Consider the following 17,211-nt stretch of genomic DNA (forward strand, 5'->3'; position numbering starts at 1 on the left):
CTACTTGCATTCCTGCACTAAAATCTTTCTAACAATAGAAACCATTCTTGTCCTGCACAGTTACACTACATCCTGAGCAAGGTCATTCTGCATTTCTTTCTTAGTATTTTTGCTCCCAGAGGAAAAATCCACTAATAGCAAAGATAAAACTGCTCCCTGCTAGTTGCTACAGGAACTAGAAAATGGTGTGTTAATTACCAGCACTGAGAGCTCTGGTTTGAACAGCATTAAAAGCTGAAAAACAAATGTGGCCTGAAATAAAGAATAATCATGGCTTTAAATCTCTAATATTTGGAATCCAGAAACAGCTGTCTCAGCCATTATAGCTGTTGTTATGGCAAAAGAAAATGACTTAAAGTTTGTGGATGTGTTTGTCAGATGCTAAAAGGACACGAAATAGTTCTTTGTGATGATGGGTTGTGAAAATATTGCACTGGATTACAGTGAAGAGAAAAAAAAAGTGTTAACCATGACCCAGTTTGAGTGTTAGAACAAAAGAATCACAAAAGGTCTTTGCAAATCACAAACCAGCAACGCTCCTAACAGCTTGTTTTAAGTAAAATATGGAGGAAATAAATAAAGTCAAACAAATAACTATGGAAGGTTCCCAAAACTGTCAGTGTCCATTTAGTGAAGCTACCTTCCCCTCTCTGATTTTCTCCTGAATCACAGTAAATGACAACAGCAACGGTTCTCCTACAGAACAAAATCTCTGGTGAGCACAAGCAGCTCTCTAAGTCGTGTTCTTCTGTCACAGCACAGGTCACTCCAGACTGCTTAAAAGGGCTTTCATTTGATAATGTAAATCAGGAGTAGAAGCATCTGTGACTAAGAGGGCATGAGAACTCCCTTTTGACAGACTCCCATTATTTAGATGGAATCTGGCAAACAGGGCAGTTATTCCGTGAATCGAAGCTAATGGCAATTTGCTTGATATTTCTTAAGACGCACAATTGAGATTTTAGTTTATAAGAATTAACCACTTATAAAAGATTCAAAACATCTTTCAGCGTTTCCTGTTATACTCCAATTTTGGCTTTGCTAGCAACATCGTTTTCAATTGTTTCAAAGCACCAAATTGTAAAAAAGGGAGAAAGGAAAAAGCATGTGTTAGAAAATAAAATGCTAAATATATCATTATAGAGGGCTAAATATATCAGTTGTCCCCCATTTCCTTGTTTAAAATTAACTACACATTTCATCATTGTGGGATTCTATTAGCTCACATATAATTATGTTCAGAACATGATTAAACATGTCTCAAATTTAGTTTGAACAGACTGCCTTCTACTATCTCAAGTCCCTTTATTTAACTCAAGACCCAGGCAAATGAGACCCTCTGCACTGCCTACCTTGGGCACTAGTTTATAGGTCTAACTTTAGGTCTAGGTTCTGAATTTACTCTGAATTAATTGTGTCTCATCTCTACATTTTTCCCACAGATCCATTAAGATGCTATATTGAAAGATTCAAAATCAGTCAAGACTCAAGTCCCCCACTTCACCTATAAACCACACTTACGAACTCAGGTATGGGGAAATGCTCAGATAGACACTTTCAGTGTTGAATACAGAACTAGGGGGCTCAGCAAGCTCTACTGCATGAGCAAAATGCCCCAGAACTCATTGAAATAACTTCTCTTAAAAAAAACTCTCTCCTTTGTGTTTTCCATTAACAATCCTGATAAAAAATACTTTATGAAAGATGAGAGAATTCTCGTTCCCATTGCTTAGATGCTAATAGCAACATGGTGATGTTCTGCCATAAGCAGCAGGAATGCAGCCAGGCTATTAAATGTTGTAGCTGGCAGGATTACTTACATTTTGCAGCTGGACTCGGCTTTGTGCCATACACTCTGACTTTGCCATCATGCTGGAAGCATTAAGGCTGTAGGTTTTCCTATTCTGTGTTTCTTTCAGCTGTTCATGAATTTGCTTTGTTTGGTTCCTGCAGAGAGAAATAAAACTCATGTAAGTAAAAGCTAGTTTGAACTCCTACTATAGCCAAGATATTTATATAACTAGGGGGCCTTTTTTTCCAAACTTCACCACATCGGAATAACCAGCTGAGTTAATTCACCAGTGCCTAATATTTCAATGCAGCGGTCAAGGAAAAGGGCTCTTCTCTCAAAAATATCTTCTATTCTCAGATTACTCCAATAGCATGCTGGCTGTTCTAGCACAGAAATCTGGATGTTTAGCTATAACACATTTAACAATAGCTTGCAAGGAGGCCTTGGTATTTAAAAAAGCATTCTGCTCAGATTTGGATTGGAGATTTTGGCAAACACAGCAGGCATTTGTCTCTGTGTGTTATAAGAACTGTGACGGAATCAAACATTTCTGCTAGCAGCTCATTAGACTTCGCCTACTATATTGCATACATCAGCTCTTGCTTACATGCTTTAATCTGAAAAAAAGCATAAATAGTGTATCTGAGGCTATTTTTGACATATTACACTATGATCCACTATGTCACAGCTGACAATGCCTCTAAGATGAGTCATTTGCAATATTCAAGATATAACTATATGATTAAAAACAGCTTTCTCTTTCTGCCATACTATACTGTCAAACTGAGTTCTAAAGTTCTACACATTATTGTTGATTAGAGGCAGAAAACACTATTTTAAATAAGTATTTTATCTTCTGCCAGCACATAAAACTCAGTTAAGCAAATATAGTCAGCAAAATATATTGGAGGTCTTTAATCGCAGACTGTTCTTTTGGAAAGATACGCTGTTGGAGAACGCCAATTCTAAACAAGGAGCACGTCCCCAGTAGTTCGATTCTTTCCTTCCTACCTTATTCTCCTCAGCAGACGCACTGCATGCAGCGATCCCACAAAGACCCTGGAGCCCACCCAGCAAGGTCAAGGACCGGCCAGCAATAGCAGCCCTACTTCTGATTCTGGACATTAGCTGGTACTGAGCCAAATTTCAGCAGGCATCAAGTGATTTCTAAACATTACAACTGAGATGCTAAAAAAAGGTAATATGCTAAGAAAAAAACAATTTAGTAATTAGTTTACCTTTAGCATTCATGCGATGTAACATTAATATTAGGTTTATGCATATTTATTTTGCCAGAAGATAGGATGCAGGATTATAAAACTTGAAATTAATAATTCAAAGTTACTAATTAATATATTTATTTCACACTTTTAGTCTTCTAAACAAATGAGCTTTCTGTGTTCGTCTTCACAGATATTATGCAATTAAGTATTATCTTGGCAAGTAAATGAAGTCACTGGTCATCTATAAAATCCTAAGCCATAAAGAGAAGCCCATTGTTTTTTACTGTGGACTCCCCTCTGCTGTTAACAATTAAGAGTCATTTCTTCATTACTCTGAAATGAAAGATTGGAAAGTTATAGTGTTTAGTTATGAAGTTCTAACTTCCTCAGAGAGAATATAGTTTTTAAAAAGATTTTTAATGCAGTGGTGCATAGCAAATCACATATGTCTAGCAGGAGGTATTATAGAAACATCAGACTAATAAAGTCAGGGTCTGCGTCTTCAAATAAACATCCTTTCCCCTGCCAGACTGTGCACCATTCAGTTTCCCTAGATGTTAGTAATATTTGATAGAAGTTAAACAAGAAGATCGTCCCCCAGATAGGAGGAATGCTTGGATAACCTGTAAGCATGATGGAGACACATCTGCATGGTGAAAAGGTCCTGAAAATCTGTTGTGATAACACACATAATGGTTGATTCATTTTAACTTGGCTGCTTCACCCTTAACTTCACTTTTATACCCTTGAGATGCTGGGCAGTGTCAAAGATAAAAATACTGTTTTATGTGGCCTCTATGCAACCCAGTGTAGGCACTTTTTTGTGCACTATATGTTCAGATCAAGAGTGATGAACAAAATGTTTCCTTTAGTCTCCAGTGACTTGAAGTCACCCTTTTGAACGGAGTGTTCCAGGCTGACCTGTACTGAGGTGAGCCTGAGACACAACCACGATCACTTGCTGAAGTTCGAGTCCAGGCATTAGTAGAAAAGCAGCACTCAGACTGATGAATAGTTATGGTGACTCTTTCCAGGATTTTGTGGGAACGGTGCTAATAACAAAAGGGGGAAAAAAGCCTCACGAGCAGTGAGAACATTTAGGAAATCAATTTCAAAGGCAAGAGAAATTGCAGTGTTACTTAACTTCTTCAGCAACTGTCATCTCCTGCTATTTTTGCATAGCTGCAGCATTCCCACCTCTTGCCTTAGACTGGGCAAACTCTACTATCTCACTTGCCTGGTCATCATGGATTCGGTTACCTAGGCAACTAATAGGCATGCTGCATCCTCCCATGAAGGTAGGAACAAAGCAGTATAAAGACTGACTCTTTGAACAGTTTGCCAGAAGGAACCACAGTCAGGGACTTAGGGATTAGGATGTTAACACTGCTGTGCTTCCTGTCTTTGAATGAATCTCTTGACAGAACTGAAGGTGCTCATTTTCTCAATACTCCCCAAATTTAAGATTCCAGAATCTGGCATAAGTACATTTCAACTCTTCCCAGTGACTCTTAGCTATCAGTTTAAAACCAATAATAAAATAGAAACCTGAGATAGGAACCACTACGGTTCTGTGAGTGCAACTTTGGATGCATTATTTCTACTCATTGTTTCTAAAAACAGCTCTCCCATCCCAGCACAACTAAGATATTTGGAAGGCTGCTCCTACCCAGCTCTCCACCATGCCCTCCAACAGCGTATGACAAAGAGGAACTCAGATTAAAAAAAAAAACACAAAAAAACCCAAACATTTGTTATCATGAATATTAGTTATTCATACCCCACTCAACAGCTAACTTCTTGTTCTTCCAGCTGTCTTACCCAATCTGCCCTTCCTGCATCTTTACTCACCAGTAAAAATCCTTTACAGGAAGGCCAGGAAAAATTTATTCTCTCCCTCCCTCTCTCCCATTCCTCCGCTACATTCCAATTGGTTGGCAATATAGCTGGTTCTGCCAACAATTTAAGCTGGAACCTAGGAGTCTTCAGAGAGGAACTGCCACACCACAGAATCCTCTTGATTAATGTCCTTGTCAGACTCTGGGTCAAAAGGACAGTTAAATGGAATCCCTCAAGTCATTAGAACAGGTAAGGGGGTTTAGAAAAGACATGAACCAGCTGAAGTCTTGACTCAAATCATGCACATAGTACTGCCAAAATTTGTGCGGAAAGGGGGTGGAAAAAAAGGTCTGGTGACTTTTCCAGAGTGCATTTCTCCATTTCCTGAGAGAACTGTGAAAATATTATTATTATTTTTCCTATAGAACTAGTTTTCATCAAATTTCCTTCCCATTAAAATAAATCTATAGTATGTATGTGTGTATTCAGATAATCATCCAAACTTCTAAATAGTAGAAACCTCCATATTCTTGATGCTCAGCCACCATGGCTAGCCTCACATAGGTACTACATATATTGATGCATGTTCACTCATAAACTCTAGTTGGAACAGAAATGAGGGATGATGGCCATGCAGGACATATTTATAGCGTAGTAGCATTGACAAGCATGCCATGTAATTGCCATGAGGTTTGTGCAACTCAAATTACACACACAGCAATAAATATTAAAGATAATGTTCACTGGGGAGATAAAGAAAAACAAAATGGAAAGTGTTTTCCTTGAAAAAAGTTTAGTACAGATGATTCCACCTTGGTTGTATAGCTCCACATTCCTGCACACTAGAAATACTCAGTTATGCAGCTCACATCATCAGTTCCCAACTCTCAGCTAATGGTTGCCATTATCTGCAAAGAACTGTTCATCCATTGTTATCTTTCACCTTTACTCCCAGCATACTAAAGAAGAGGGACATTAAGGAAAAAAAAAAAAAAAAAAGCAGAAAGAAAGGAAAAAAAAAAAAAAAAAAAGCTATCATAAACCATTTAATTTCAAAATAATGAAGTGATTATTGATGATTATTGTCCAGAGAAACGAATAGAAGGGACACAATATCTTCTTTCCTGGTATTGGAAAACAAGAAGGCTATTAAATATTTCTGCTTAGGTGGTTGTTGTTTTGTGTGTGGGGTTGTCCTGTTGTTTTTTTAACTTAGATATTCTAGCTATGGAGAACTGTTCTAACCTGTCTGGAAGTAACAACAGCTTCAAAAGGAGGGGAGAAATTGAAGAACTGGAAAGTAGTAAAAAGTATGAAAGCTAAAAAACAAACACACTAGACAAAGGCTCTTACTTTGTTTTGAAGTAGAATGCTGCACAAAGCATGCCCACTACGACTATGCCAAAGATGATACAGGAAATAGACAGCACCTGGCGCTGGTAAATTTCTTCGCTCTCTGTGAACAGCAAAATGGAGAATTATGAAGGCATCAGAAAACATTAATTGTACAAAATGGATTTCTGTACAACATGGTTTCACTACTGATGGACAAATATGTGAGATTTTGGAGGTCTGAGTCATCCAATTCCTCAACAGAATGCATGATTCTCTGAACCTCTCATCTCATGGTCTCCTAGGAAAGTTTTACAAAATGGCTGCCAAACACATTCAAAGATACATAAGCATAAAAATAAGGGAAGTTTAACATTTTCTCTGCCCTACATGCCCTTTTCCCGCTTTTGAGAACATCATCCTTCCACTGACAATAGGGTAAAGAGCCCGACAACCACAGAGCTTAACTGGCTTAAGGCAAGATCCATCAGAGCTCTCCCAAAGTCCCATAAGACCCAGGAGTTCATTTTTAGCTACCATAAGGGTTGTTTGTTTTTTTTTGTTTTGTTTTTTGATAGTGAGGTGATTCTTAAGTAAAATGTAAGTCAGTGAAAAAATTAATTCAACCAACTTTGTATTCCAAAGACTATTATGCCACAGTGCATCGTGGCAATTGGTAATTTTCTGAAGTATTTTCCTTAATACATCTCATCACCTACCTATTGATTTCAAAACAGGAACAGAATTAATGTAAAAAAAACAAAAAGAAGAAAAAAGCTAGTAAAATAAGAGAAACCTCTCATTCATGACAGCAGACAGAAGCTGATAAGCAACTGGAGTTTTACACACTGAATTTACCAAGAGCTCCCTAGATACTTTATTATATTTTCATTAATTCAATTGCTTCTATAGTACAAACTGCAGTAGGACTGTTACATTTTAGAATCAGTTTTCCAAAACATATAGCACATAAAATAATCCTTTCATTCATGAATTTGAAGCAGAAAACCTAGGTGTAGGATTATCAAAGCAGGGTACAAGCTCAATACACGGGCAAAGCTTCATTTCCCCTCAAGATCAGAGATCTCCAGCACAGAACTCCTGCAAACATGCATACCAGACTCGTGTTAAATGGGTGACAGCAACTCCACATTCTAGTCTGTAAGGCTCAGGGTTCACAAAAAGAAAGAATGTATGACAAGATTAAACTGGGCGAATAGTGGAAAAAATATAATCTAACTGGAACTTTGGTTAAATAATATATTGCTTTATTACAATAACTAAACACTACGTACAACGTCCTAATCAGTACTAATTAGTTATTGCCCAAGCAAAAAAAAAAAACAACAACCCAAACAAAAAACCAGACTACTCCAGTGCTGTTACTAAACATATGGAATTTTCAAGAGCCATTTTTCTCTAGCAGAAGCCCAATTTCCCTATCATAAGCTGTTTCAAATAAAATTACAAGAATCAAACATTTATTTCTTAATTACTTCTTTACTTGCTGGCTCAAAGAGTAATACAATGATTCAGAAGTCATTTCTAAGATGCACAACATTCTCAGCTCCTGTTGCCTTCTTTTCCTTATTTAGTTTTGAAATTCTAGAACTTTTACTGCTATGGTACTGTACAAAAAGAAGCAAATATAGGAAGTCTGAAATATAGCCAGAAATATAATTCATAAAAAAAATATTGGTGATATGGTAATAAAATAGATTCCTTGAGAGCTTTAGCCCCATTCCTTACAGCACAAATATGCTTTGGATCTAGACAGTAAATTCCTATGGCAATGAACTATTAATTTGGGGCTTCTTTCTCCTTGTTTGTTTTCACTGCTGTGCATAAATACAGAGGTATTCACCTTTCATTTCCACTACAACGCACGAAGGACTGATCTCATATATTTCAAATCTTTAAGTCAAGGTGGATTGCGCTGCAAACAGTTAAAAAATCATTCAGTTTCACAACTATCAATCTATTCTGACTCAATACCAATTTCAGCACATTTTGCCTAAGATCACAAATAAAACATACATACTTACGAACAGTAATTTCACTTAGACACTGCATATAATTTTAAAAAATCTACTGGGTTAAAAGACACTGATGTAGGAAGGCCTACTTTTGCTTTTCTGTCAACATCGGTCTCCATTCAAAACTAAATTTATTTTGTTACTTTGTTGGGCAATAAGTGAGTTTCATATAGTTACAGTCTTTTGTCAGTTCTGAATAGCTATCAATACCTTGCTAAAGATGCTTTAGAATACCTTTTACCAAGACAAAAGCACTTCAGAGACTGGACAATATTATCTTGCTCAAACAACTATGTGAAGATTTAAGTCTTTTGTGTAGACTGTTTAATCCCTGTCACGTCACTAGCTTTCAAGACATGCTGATAGATGCTTTCTTTACTTTCTGTTTATTTTGTATGGTGAATATTTAAAGAACTAATGGTTGATTAGCTTTGCTCCATTTCTTGGACACCGTTGTTCATTTTTCATATCCTTTTAAATCTGTGTTAATGTATTAGACTCTATCATCTCAAACACCTTAAAATATTATCAGTTTAGGATTTCTCTATTCTCAAGTCTTTCACATCAGTTTTATTTTTCCTTTAAAAACAAATCAAAGCCCTTCCTGTTGATGGAAATTTAAACTGAATCTCCCTGCAAACTGTGAAGGTCTCCTCACTGTTCACATGCATTAAGTCCATCACTGCTCTGAACCTGTACAATACAACTGAACTCTCAGTAGCCGAGATGTGCAAATGAGGGCCCTTAAACCTAACACAGGATAAGCCAGAGAGCTCCAGCTGAGTGCTGCTGAGTGCTCTTGCTCACACGCAACAGAACAATAATGAAAACAATGTGCAAAAAAGAGAAACAAAGATGACTTCTCCCTAGCTGTAGATGCGCACCAGCCTAGGCACACACGGATTCAGATACTGAAACAAACTACCCAAGGTAATCTTAAGTGTGACTGAAATTATTAGATGTCTCTCTCTACTCACAAATATTCATGCATTCCTTGTGAAATAGATAACTTCAATTACATTTTATTGAAATAAACACTCTAGGGAGATATTTCTCATTTGACTAACAGACAAGAAAACGTTGCAGCTAAAGCCCCAAACTATAAGTTGATGCTGATATTCTTGGATAAATTAGCTATGACTGCAGAACATTTCCATTAAGCATTCAAATTATATGTATACCAACAAACATACAACCAGGTGAACAATTAAATTGATTTGAGTATTTTGTTTAGTGAAACTTACAGAAAGAACAATCCATTAAGACCAGACAAACGTGTGTGGAACATTAAGCCTCTTAAAACATATTTTTGTAGGCAAATCCTCATTCACCACGTACACCATCCAGCACACTTTTATTTACATTATTGATTCTTTCTTGTCTTTGTTGCCACAAAAAACTTATCTGACCTTTCACTTTGGCCCTTATATCCTTCTAAGCTAGAATTCAATTTCTCACACCTTTACTACTCCCTTTACTAAGCATATTTCACAGATTGACTACCATTATGAAATATAGAACCAACTATTGGTGATCTATGGAAGCAGTGCTTCTTTTAGCAATCACATTACAGTCAAAACTAATCTATCTGTCACTGAAAAAAGTGCATGTCACATTCCAGGTGCTATGTTTCTTTTTGATTCTCTTGCTCTTTAAAATTTACTCTTAAAGGCTGTCATCTGTCTGCTTTATGCATGTGGAAACACCTGCTGAAGCATCACATAAGACTTCAGAAGATAAAACATTTAAGATAGACATCTTTCTTATGATTGTTACTTCTGAAGAATACAGTGCTTTGGTTGTCTAAGTAAGTTGAAACACGCCTCTCCTTTGTAAATTTGCTATAAAGGGAAGAATATGGGTATGGGCTCCTTGAGAAGGAACTGTTGTATTTCTATCCATACAACTGAGAAAAAAAAAAGATCAATTAACAAAAACAGATTAATGTCGGCTTCATTAGCCTAATCCACAACACTAGTACCAGCCATAATCATTTCATCCTCCAGTTTTATTGAATGTTTTCTGAGTTCATTGAATTAACTTAGTTATTTCAAGTATAAAGAACTGCAATGAACATGTGGCCTAGTAAAAATTGTAACAAAAACCAAATAGTAACTTTCATATACCTCACTAGCATCATTTGCTACTTCTAATGTCATTGGTGTCCTGTATCCTCAGAGGACTGTATAGAAGTCTTCTGTACAACAACCAAGGAGGACTACGAGGAAACTCAATACACACTGAGATTTCCAATAAAGTATGGATTATCACAAACGAAAAGGCAAGAGATTAGTTAAGAGTATATTTCCCAATACACTTAGATTTTTATGTGACAAATCCTGAACCATACAAGGCATTCTAAATTTAATTCATGAAGAGAATAAAAAAAGATTGCAAGTTCCACAAAACAATCTGTGATTGCCTCAGCATCAGACTTTCAGCTCTCCCAAGAGTTTTCCCTGTTCTTCCACTTGCAAAAACCTGCCATACAGACACACCACCATATGCTGCGGCTTGTTCTAAGACAGAATGATTTAGCAGTTAAAAATGCAACAAGCCGTAGTTCACAAATTTCTTTGACCTTGGGTAATTCAAGAACCTTACATTTTCCATAACCATGAGGATAATATATCAGAGATTAACATGATAAACTTCAATAAACACTTCAAACTCTAAATGAGCGAAGTCTACAAAAATATATAAAAAATAGAAAAAACTGCCCCAGTTGAGTCTGCTCCAATTTAATTAAGAGCACATGTGCCACTTCACATAAAATGACACACTTTAATCTAATTCTGATACCTTTAGTTGAGTTTTCTTTCTTCAACTTCTTTCTGGGTAGAATTTCTCTTCTGGAAGGGCTTCAGAACACTCCAGTTCTCAAGTTAGGAATGGAAGTTTGTATCCAGTATCACTTACAGAAAGGGCAGTGTCAAGGTTAATTGCACGGATTCGCATTTCAGAATAGAATCAGATCAAGATAACTTCTGCTGGCAGAAGTTCATGAGGCATTTCATAGTTGTAATAGTTAACTTCTCTTGGGAAGAGCTGTTCCATGATTCCAGCAGTAACAAAGATTAAGAAAATACATTTTCTTGTGCCTGTGGAATGTCTACAGCAAAAGGACCTTAGCAAGAGCAAAGTGAAATAGATGCAGTTCATTATCTATTACAATTGCATGACATTATGCAATGTTTGACTATTGACATTTAATCCTAGTGGGATCATTTTCTATGTACACAGAGGACAGAGAAAGAACGGACGACTGCTCAGCCTCTTTGAACAAGCTATTTTTGAGTGCTTGATTCTACGCCATTAATACTGCATTAGCAGGAGTTTCACATGGAATAAAAACTTATCATGAAAAAAAAAATGTAAAGGCAGACGACTCTGACCCTGAGCTCTCAGAGTCAGTTATTTTAGGTTGGCTAGTGAAAGGTAAAGTTAATAAACCAAATCTCACGAAAAAATAGGACCATCAAAACCGCTCTTAAAAAACAAAACACAAGCTAGAAATTACGCTCTGCCTCTTGTTTCATTCTATCTTCAAAAACAACAATAAAAAAATAAAACAGACGGGTTTATGTTAAATAAGAATGTCTAGAATATTTCACAATAGAATTGAACACACTGGTATTCTTAGTAATTGCTACTTGTTATGATATGAGTATCGGATAAGCACTTTTAAACAGCAAGATTGCAATTCTGAAGGTAAATTAATTTTAACTTTGGCATCCTAAGAAAACATTCATTTCCTTTTATCTGCAGGCAACTATAGTTTTTGTCAGCTACAAAGAGTATTCAAATCAAGCAAACGTCCAAAGCCTCAGTTAACTACTTTCAATACAATAAAGGTATTAAACATTAGCTTAAAGTAGCTCTGTGGGCAGCTAGGAGTTGAGAAACAGCTTTTCCATTTTTATTTTTTTTTCTTACAGAAAATGTTTGGATGGGAGTTTTCCCTGTATTTGCAACTCATAACCAGGGCAACACAATTCTAATCTGAACTAATTTCATCCCACTTCTAAAATAGTTAAGATTATTAACAAAATTAACTATGCAAGTCTCATTAGCCTCTGTGTACATGCTCATTGCTAGTACAGATCTAACAAACTAAGAGTTAAAAACATTGTGTTTTAGTAATTACAGCCTCTTAGCTGGTAGCTAAGGCTTGAAGACAATCAGGACTTAGGTCATTTTTGCTTACTGAGCACCACAGCTTTAAGTATCTCCAGTTTCTACTAATGCAAATTTAACCATTTAAATGAAGTCAGTCACCATCAGACCAGTCTCAGTGATGGCATCAAACTAAACACAACATGCAAAAAAATTTATTTTGTCAGCCAAACACCAACCGAAGCAGATACTCTGCACAGTTGAAGCTTCCTTTGAGTTCCTAACACTGTTCATGAGTCTCACATGTCATAATATGAGAGTCTGATATCTCGTATTATCATATAGTTTTGAAATCATTTGAAATTTGGGTAACAAAATCTGAATGATAGTCAAAGGTCTTTCATTGAACAAAGGAACCTGCAACATTTCTGGTGCTGCACTTAAAAACACTTCTACTTTTCACAGACACATAAAAGGCTTCAAAGTGTAAATCACAGCAGCTTAAACACTGCATAATATGATGAACATTTTCTTTCCAGAAAGTTTTATATATGTTTGGCTTTTATTTTTCAACTTTGATGTTTTGGTTTGGTTTTGGTGTTTTTTTTTTTTGTTTTTTTTTTTATATTCTTACATGCTGATAATTATTTGCCAAACCCTAGAGATCTTTTGAGACCACACAGATTTCATAGATGATTACTCCTTTGCTTTCCTTTTGATCATCTTAAGCTGGGGGCTAAGAGTAGCGATAGTATGCTAACCTGGCTCCACACTGATGACTCCCACTGATGACTTTTTTTTTTTTTTTTTTTTTTTTAACGGAATCAGCATGAAAAATCTTTCAGCAAAATTTCCACTCAGTATTCCTTCTTCTTGTAAACAGACCTTCTGTTTCAGCCAAGTCCATTTTCTCAAGGGCTCAGCTGAGCCTTGCAGCTCTCCTGAGTTCTTGGTTCAGCCATACTCCATGTTAGAAAATGGAGGGTTTAGAAGGAAGTTTAGACACAAGTTGTGCATGAGTTAATACACATACATAAACACAGAACTTAACCCCAGGACTAACACAAGTACTATTGGCATCAGATCAGATACATAACTGTTGCACTCTAAGTCATTGCTTGCATAACTCCATAGTTTTGGAGAAGACCGTTACATAAACACATTATAATAATCTTATAATGCAATAATACCGTTTAATTCTACCTTAGTAATTTCAGAGGTGGTGAGGGGTTTCTTTTCTAAGACCACAGGCATGCCTAACATCCAATGTAATAACATTTTCATTTCCCAACAGATATTTTATTACATCTCAGATCTCGCATTGCTGTTACCAGCAAAGCCCAATCACTCCAAATTCTCCCATGGGTGAGGCTTATATATTCTGTATCTTGCTCACTTACCAATACTGAGCTTTTCATTCAAATCTCAAACTAACATCAGAGCTGCCAAAGTATATTTAACAATTACTGTTGATGGTTACATTATCAGAAACCCACGTTAAGTCAAGCAGTATTATAATTAAATGCTGTTTCCATTTTGACTACTGCTGTTTAAACCAGGATGGGTTTTCTTTGCTGTTGTTGTTGTTTGTTTGTTTTCTAAATCCAGGGAAAAACAGTGACAGGAGAACTGGAGAAAACGGTTAGTAAGCTGAAACCTGAAGTGTATCAGTAGAAATCCGGTCTTGAACTTGGGACGTCTATGGAGGGTGAGAGCATAGAGCACAAGGACTTGGCTGCAGAAAGATGTGACACAGGGTACTGCATCGCTGCCCAAGTACAGCATTTTATGAACAGGACTTTGCAGGCACAGGTCTACTTATTTACGCCATTTTCTCTATTATTTTTATGGCCCAACTTCTTGACCTTACTCCTCCTTTCAAGGAAAGTGACCAGAGATGGATGAAACAACAAGGAGAGAGACTGCCAGAGGGAGCTGAGTAAGCATCCCTCACAATAATGTTTCCACTGGTACTCCTCTTGAAACCATCCCCAGCTGAAGCTCCCCATTGCGTGAAGGATTAAGGGACTGTTTACTTGTGCAGCAGCTACTTGTTCTATTGTTTTTACCTACCTACACCAGGAGCCAGAGGAAACGAGGAAGAGACCTGACTGTAAGCACTGCCCAGGTGCACTGGCACCTCCCTGGCCTTGTCACAAATTATTCCTGTCAGGTTCACATCACAGCACAAGCATGTTTGATCACTGTAATGACTACAACACTTAAGGCAGGATAAATCCCTACAAATAATCAGACAGTGTTGGCAGAGGGAGAAAAGTCAATGTGGTGCCTGTAAGCAGCTATACTTTTCTTTTAATCCTCCAGAGGCATTTTGCCAATGAGAGGGATAATACATCCAGTTGTTCATACAGAGCATGGCAGATGCTTAATGTCTATAAATGCAAGTAGCAGTGCTAAGGCACGGTTAAGCCCTCAGCTCACGAAACGTCTAGCAGACTCTATCTGCGTGCTCACCCACGGTAAGGGATCTAGTTTGTGAACTTGGCAGTAGCTGTAGGTAGGCAGCAGGCTGCCAAAACCAAATTGCTTGAGTGCCAGCTTGTCCATGTATACGACTGCTGGGACTGCTGCAGTGCAAGACTTCTCATATGCCTTTGCTTCAGGACTGACGAAGGGGATTAAAATCTTTAGCAAGTGCCATATTGCAAGACATCTATTATACATCCTAATTGTGCTTGCAGATCAAAGTAAATTCTTAATATAGTTAAAAATACGGTTTTCATTATTTTTCTAACTCCTTTCACTTGTTTCCCAAAATGGATAAACACAAAAAAAAATCAATACATAGTCCAACCTCAGTATATGAATATATTCAGACACATTTTAAACACCTGTCATAGGCCAAAAGGATGCTAACATACGCTTGAAGGCAAGCATGCACATAAACAGATTTTTTTTGCTAATAGATTTTTTCAATTCAAAATCCGTGACATATGCTGATCTTTCTTCAAGAATGAAGTACATGAGGTGTCAGAAAAAAATCCACAAACCTGCCACTTCAAACAGATGTATGGAGATCCAAAACCCTACAGTGCAATCCTAGTTCTTTCAGTTTACAGAATAAGGCACTAGACTCAGCAGTAGCAGAAGTATTTTCAGAGAGACATGTTCTATCAGTTTAAAGTTAGAACTGACTTTAAAAACACCAAGAAACAAACCAAACCAAAACCAAAACCAAAAACAACCCAACACACAAATTACCTCAGATCTAGAGGAAGTTATTGACAAAATGGAGGCAGCAGTTCATGGCAGAAAGACAAGACAAAATGGGCTGGGTTTGAGATCAGAGTTTCCAGCTGGATATGAGGAATAAGAACCTCTTTGACAGCTCTGACCTTCTTTCCTTCCCTGAGAAGTAGAGAGAAAATGCCCTTGGAAAGCCCATCTTCACAATCTTTTTAATAACATACCTCTAACTTCTGCTCTACAGCAAAATCAGAAAACATCATTCATCAACTTGACAGCACATTGCCATCATCAATTCAGAATTTTGACAATACTGCCAAAGAACACAGAATTGACATGTGGAAATGCTAATTATGAACTAAGAGGAACGAGTTAAATAAATTGTCATTGAAAAGGTTAGGACTTGAAGTATTCTCAGTTCATGTGATTAAAGGAGAGATCAAATCTCCGTTCAGCTGTCTTTTTCTCCAGCGCCGTATCTTCAGGTAATGTAAAAAGCAGTGTTCAACACACAAAGTCTGTGAAGAGCAAGACAAATTGTCTGAAATCCATGCTTCTCATTTTGGGTCCTTTCAGCTTTGTCATCAGCAGCAGGTTCACAAATGCCAATTACTTCTCATGGTTTCAGATGATGTTTCAATTAAGATGTAGATGTTTCAGAGGAAAATATAAGAGTTAGAAGGTAACAAATAACTATTTGCCCAAAAAATCTAATGCAGCTAGCATTTGATATATTGCTACAGCCTGTCAATCCATAGAGTAAAACTAGTTGCCAGGCAAGCCTGATGCCCAACAGATACTGCCAAGCTTCCAGGTATGTCTGTTCATTAACTTCAAACATTTACTGAATTAATAGCTCTTGACCAAGGCTAGAAACACACCTGATGTGGAATTATGGTCCTTCACTTCTTTTCATCACAGTGTTTCAGCTATCAGAAACTGCTGTATGCTTGCCTCTTCCACAGCTAGCTCACAGGCCAGACTCCAGTCCAAGGCATTCTGAGGACACCTGTCCGCCAGTAGCACTTCAGCAACTGATGGGAGCAATGATTGCTACATCATTTGTACTCACAATGAAGCTCCTTCTCAAGCCTGACTTTAGCATTTTAGATTCAAAGCCGGTAAATAAAGCCCAGGTTGTATCTTGTTTTACTATCTACATTTGGCTCATTTGAACAAGACTAACCGTATATTGAAAAACACAGGTGTACCGCAGGCTAGTGTAGACGTGTCTAATACCTCTAAATAGAAGACAGTTCTAAGAGAAAATGATCTTTAGAGGGATCAAATTTCAATGTAATTTAATTCAGACTAGCAGACCTTACAGCTATGATCAGAACACAAACTAGAACAAACTTTTAAGAGTTTTAAGAGTCCTGACAGAGACAGGAAAATTTTAAGATAAAATATGATGAATAATAAATTAATAGTTGAGGATAATGTTCAAGAAAACTCTACTTTCTCACAGGCCAACTTTCCTCAAACCCCATCTCTTCTCACTTGCAGCTTGGATTATACCCTTCCATACATTTTCACCTTGTTAAGGCTCTTATTTGAGTTGGAAATTTTTAAGCAATACTTCAGATGAGTTAATGGAGGAAATCCATCAACAGCACAGAGTAGAACAAAACTAGCTAGAAACAGTGGGAAATTACTCTAAGAACAG

General features: G+C 37.0%; 1 protein-coding gene across 7 annotated transcripts in view; it reads right to left on the reverse strand.

Moving 5' to 3' along the window:
- NRG3 (neuregulin 3) overlaps positions 1 to 17,211 on the reverse strand; it is a 366,191-nt gene that overhangs the window by 23,476 nt on the left and 325,504 nt on the right. For all 7 annotated transcript variants that reach the window (XR_014948838.1, XM_085554946.1, XM_032445355.2 and 4 more), the window contains 2 exons: positions 6,208 to 6,310; positions 1,821 to 1,947 (listed from right to left, as the gene is read on the reverse strand). Coding sequence is in view for 6 of the 7 variants with exons in the window: in XM_085554946.1 (XP_085411072.1) it covers positions 1,821 to 1,947; positions 6,208 to 6,310 (230 nt within the window). In the remaining variant the exon portion in view is untranslated. The remainder of the gene's footprint in view (positions 1 to 1,820; positions 1,948 to 6,207; positions 6,311 to 17,211) is intronic.

Source organism: Coturnix japonica, chromosome 8 (assembly GCF_054131305.1).
Source record: "Coturnix japonica strain WE chromosome 8, WE-NBRP24, whole genome shotgun sequence".
NCBI classification, from domain to species: Eukaryota; Metazoa; Chordata; class Aves; order Galliformes; family Phasianidae; genus Coturnix; species Coturnix japonica.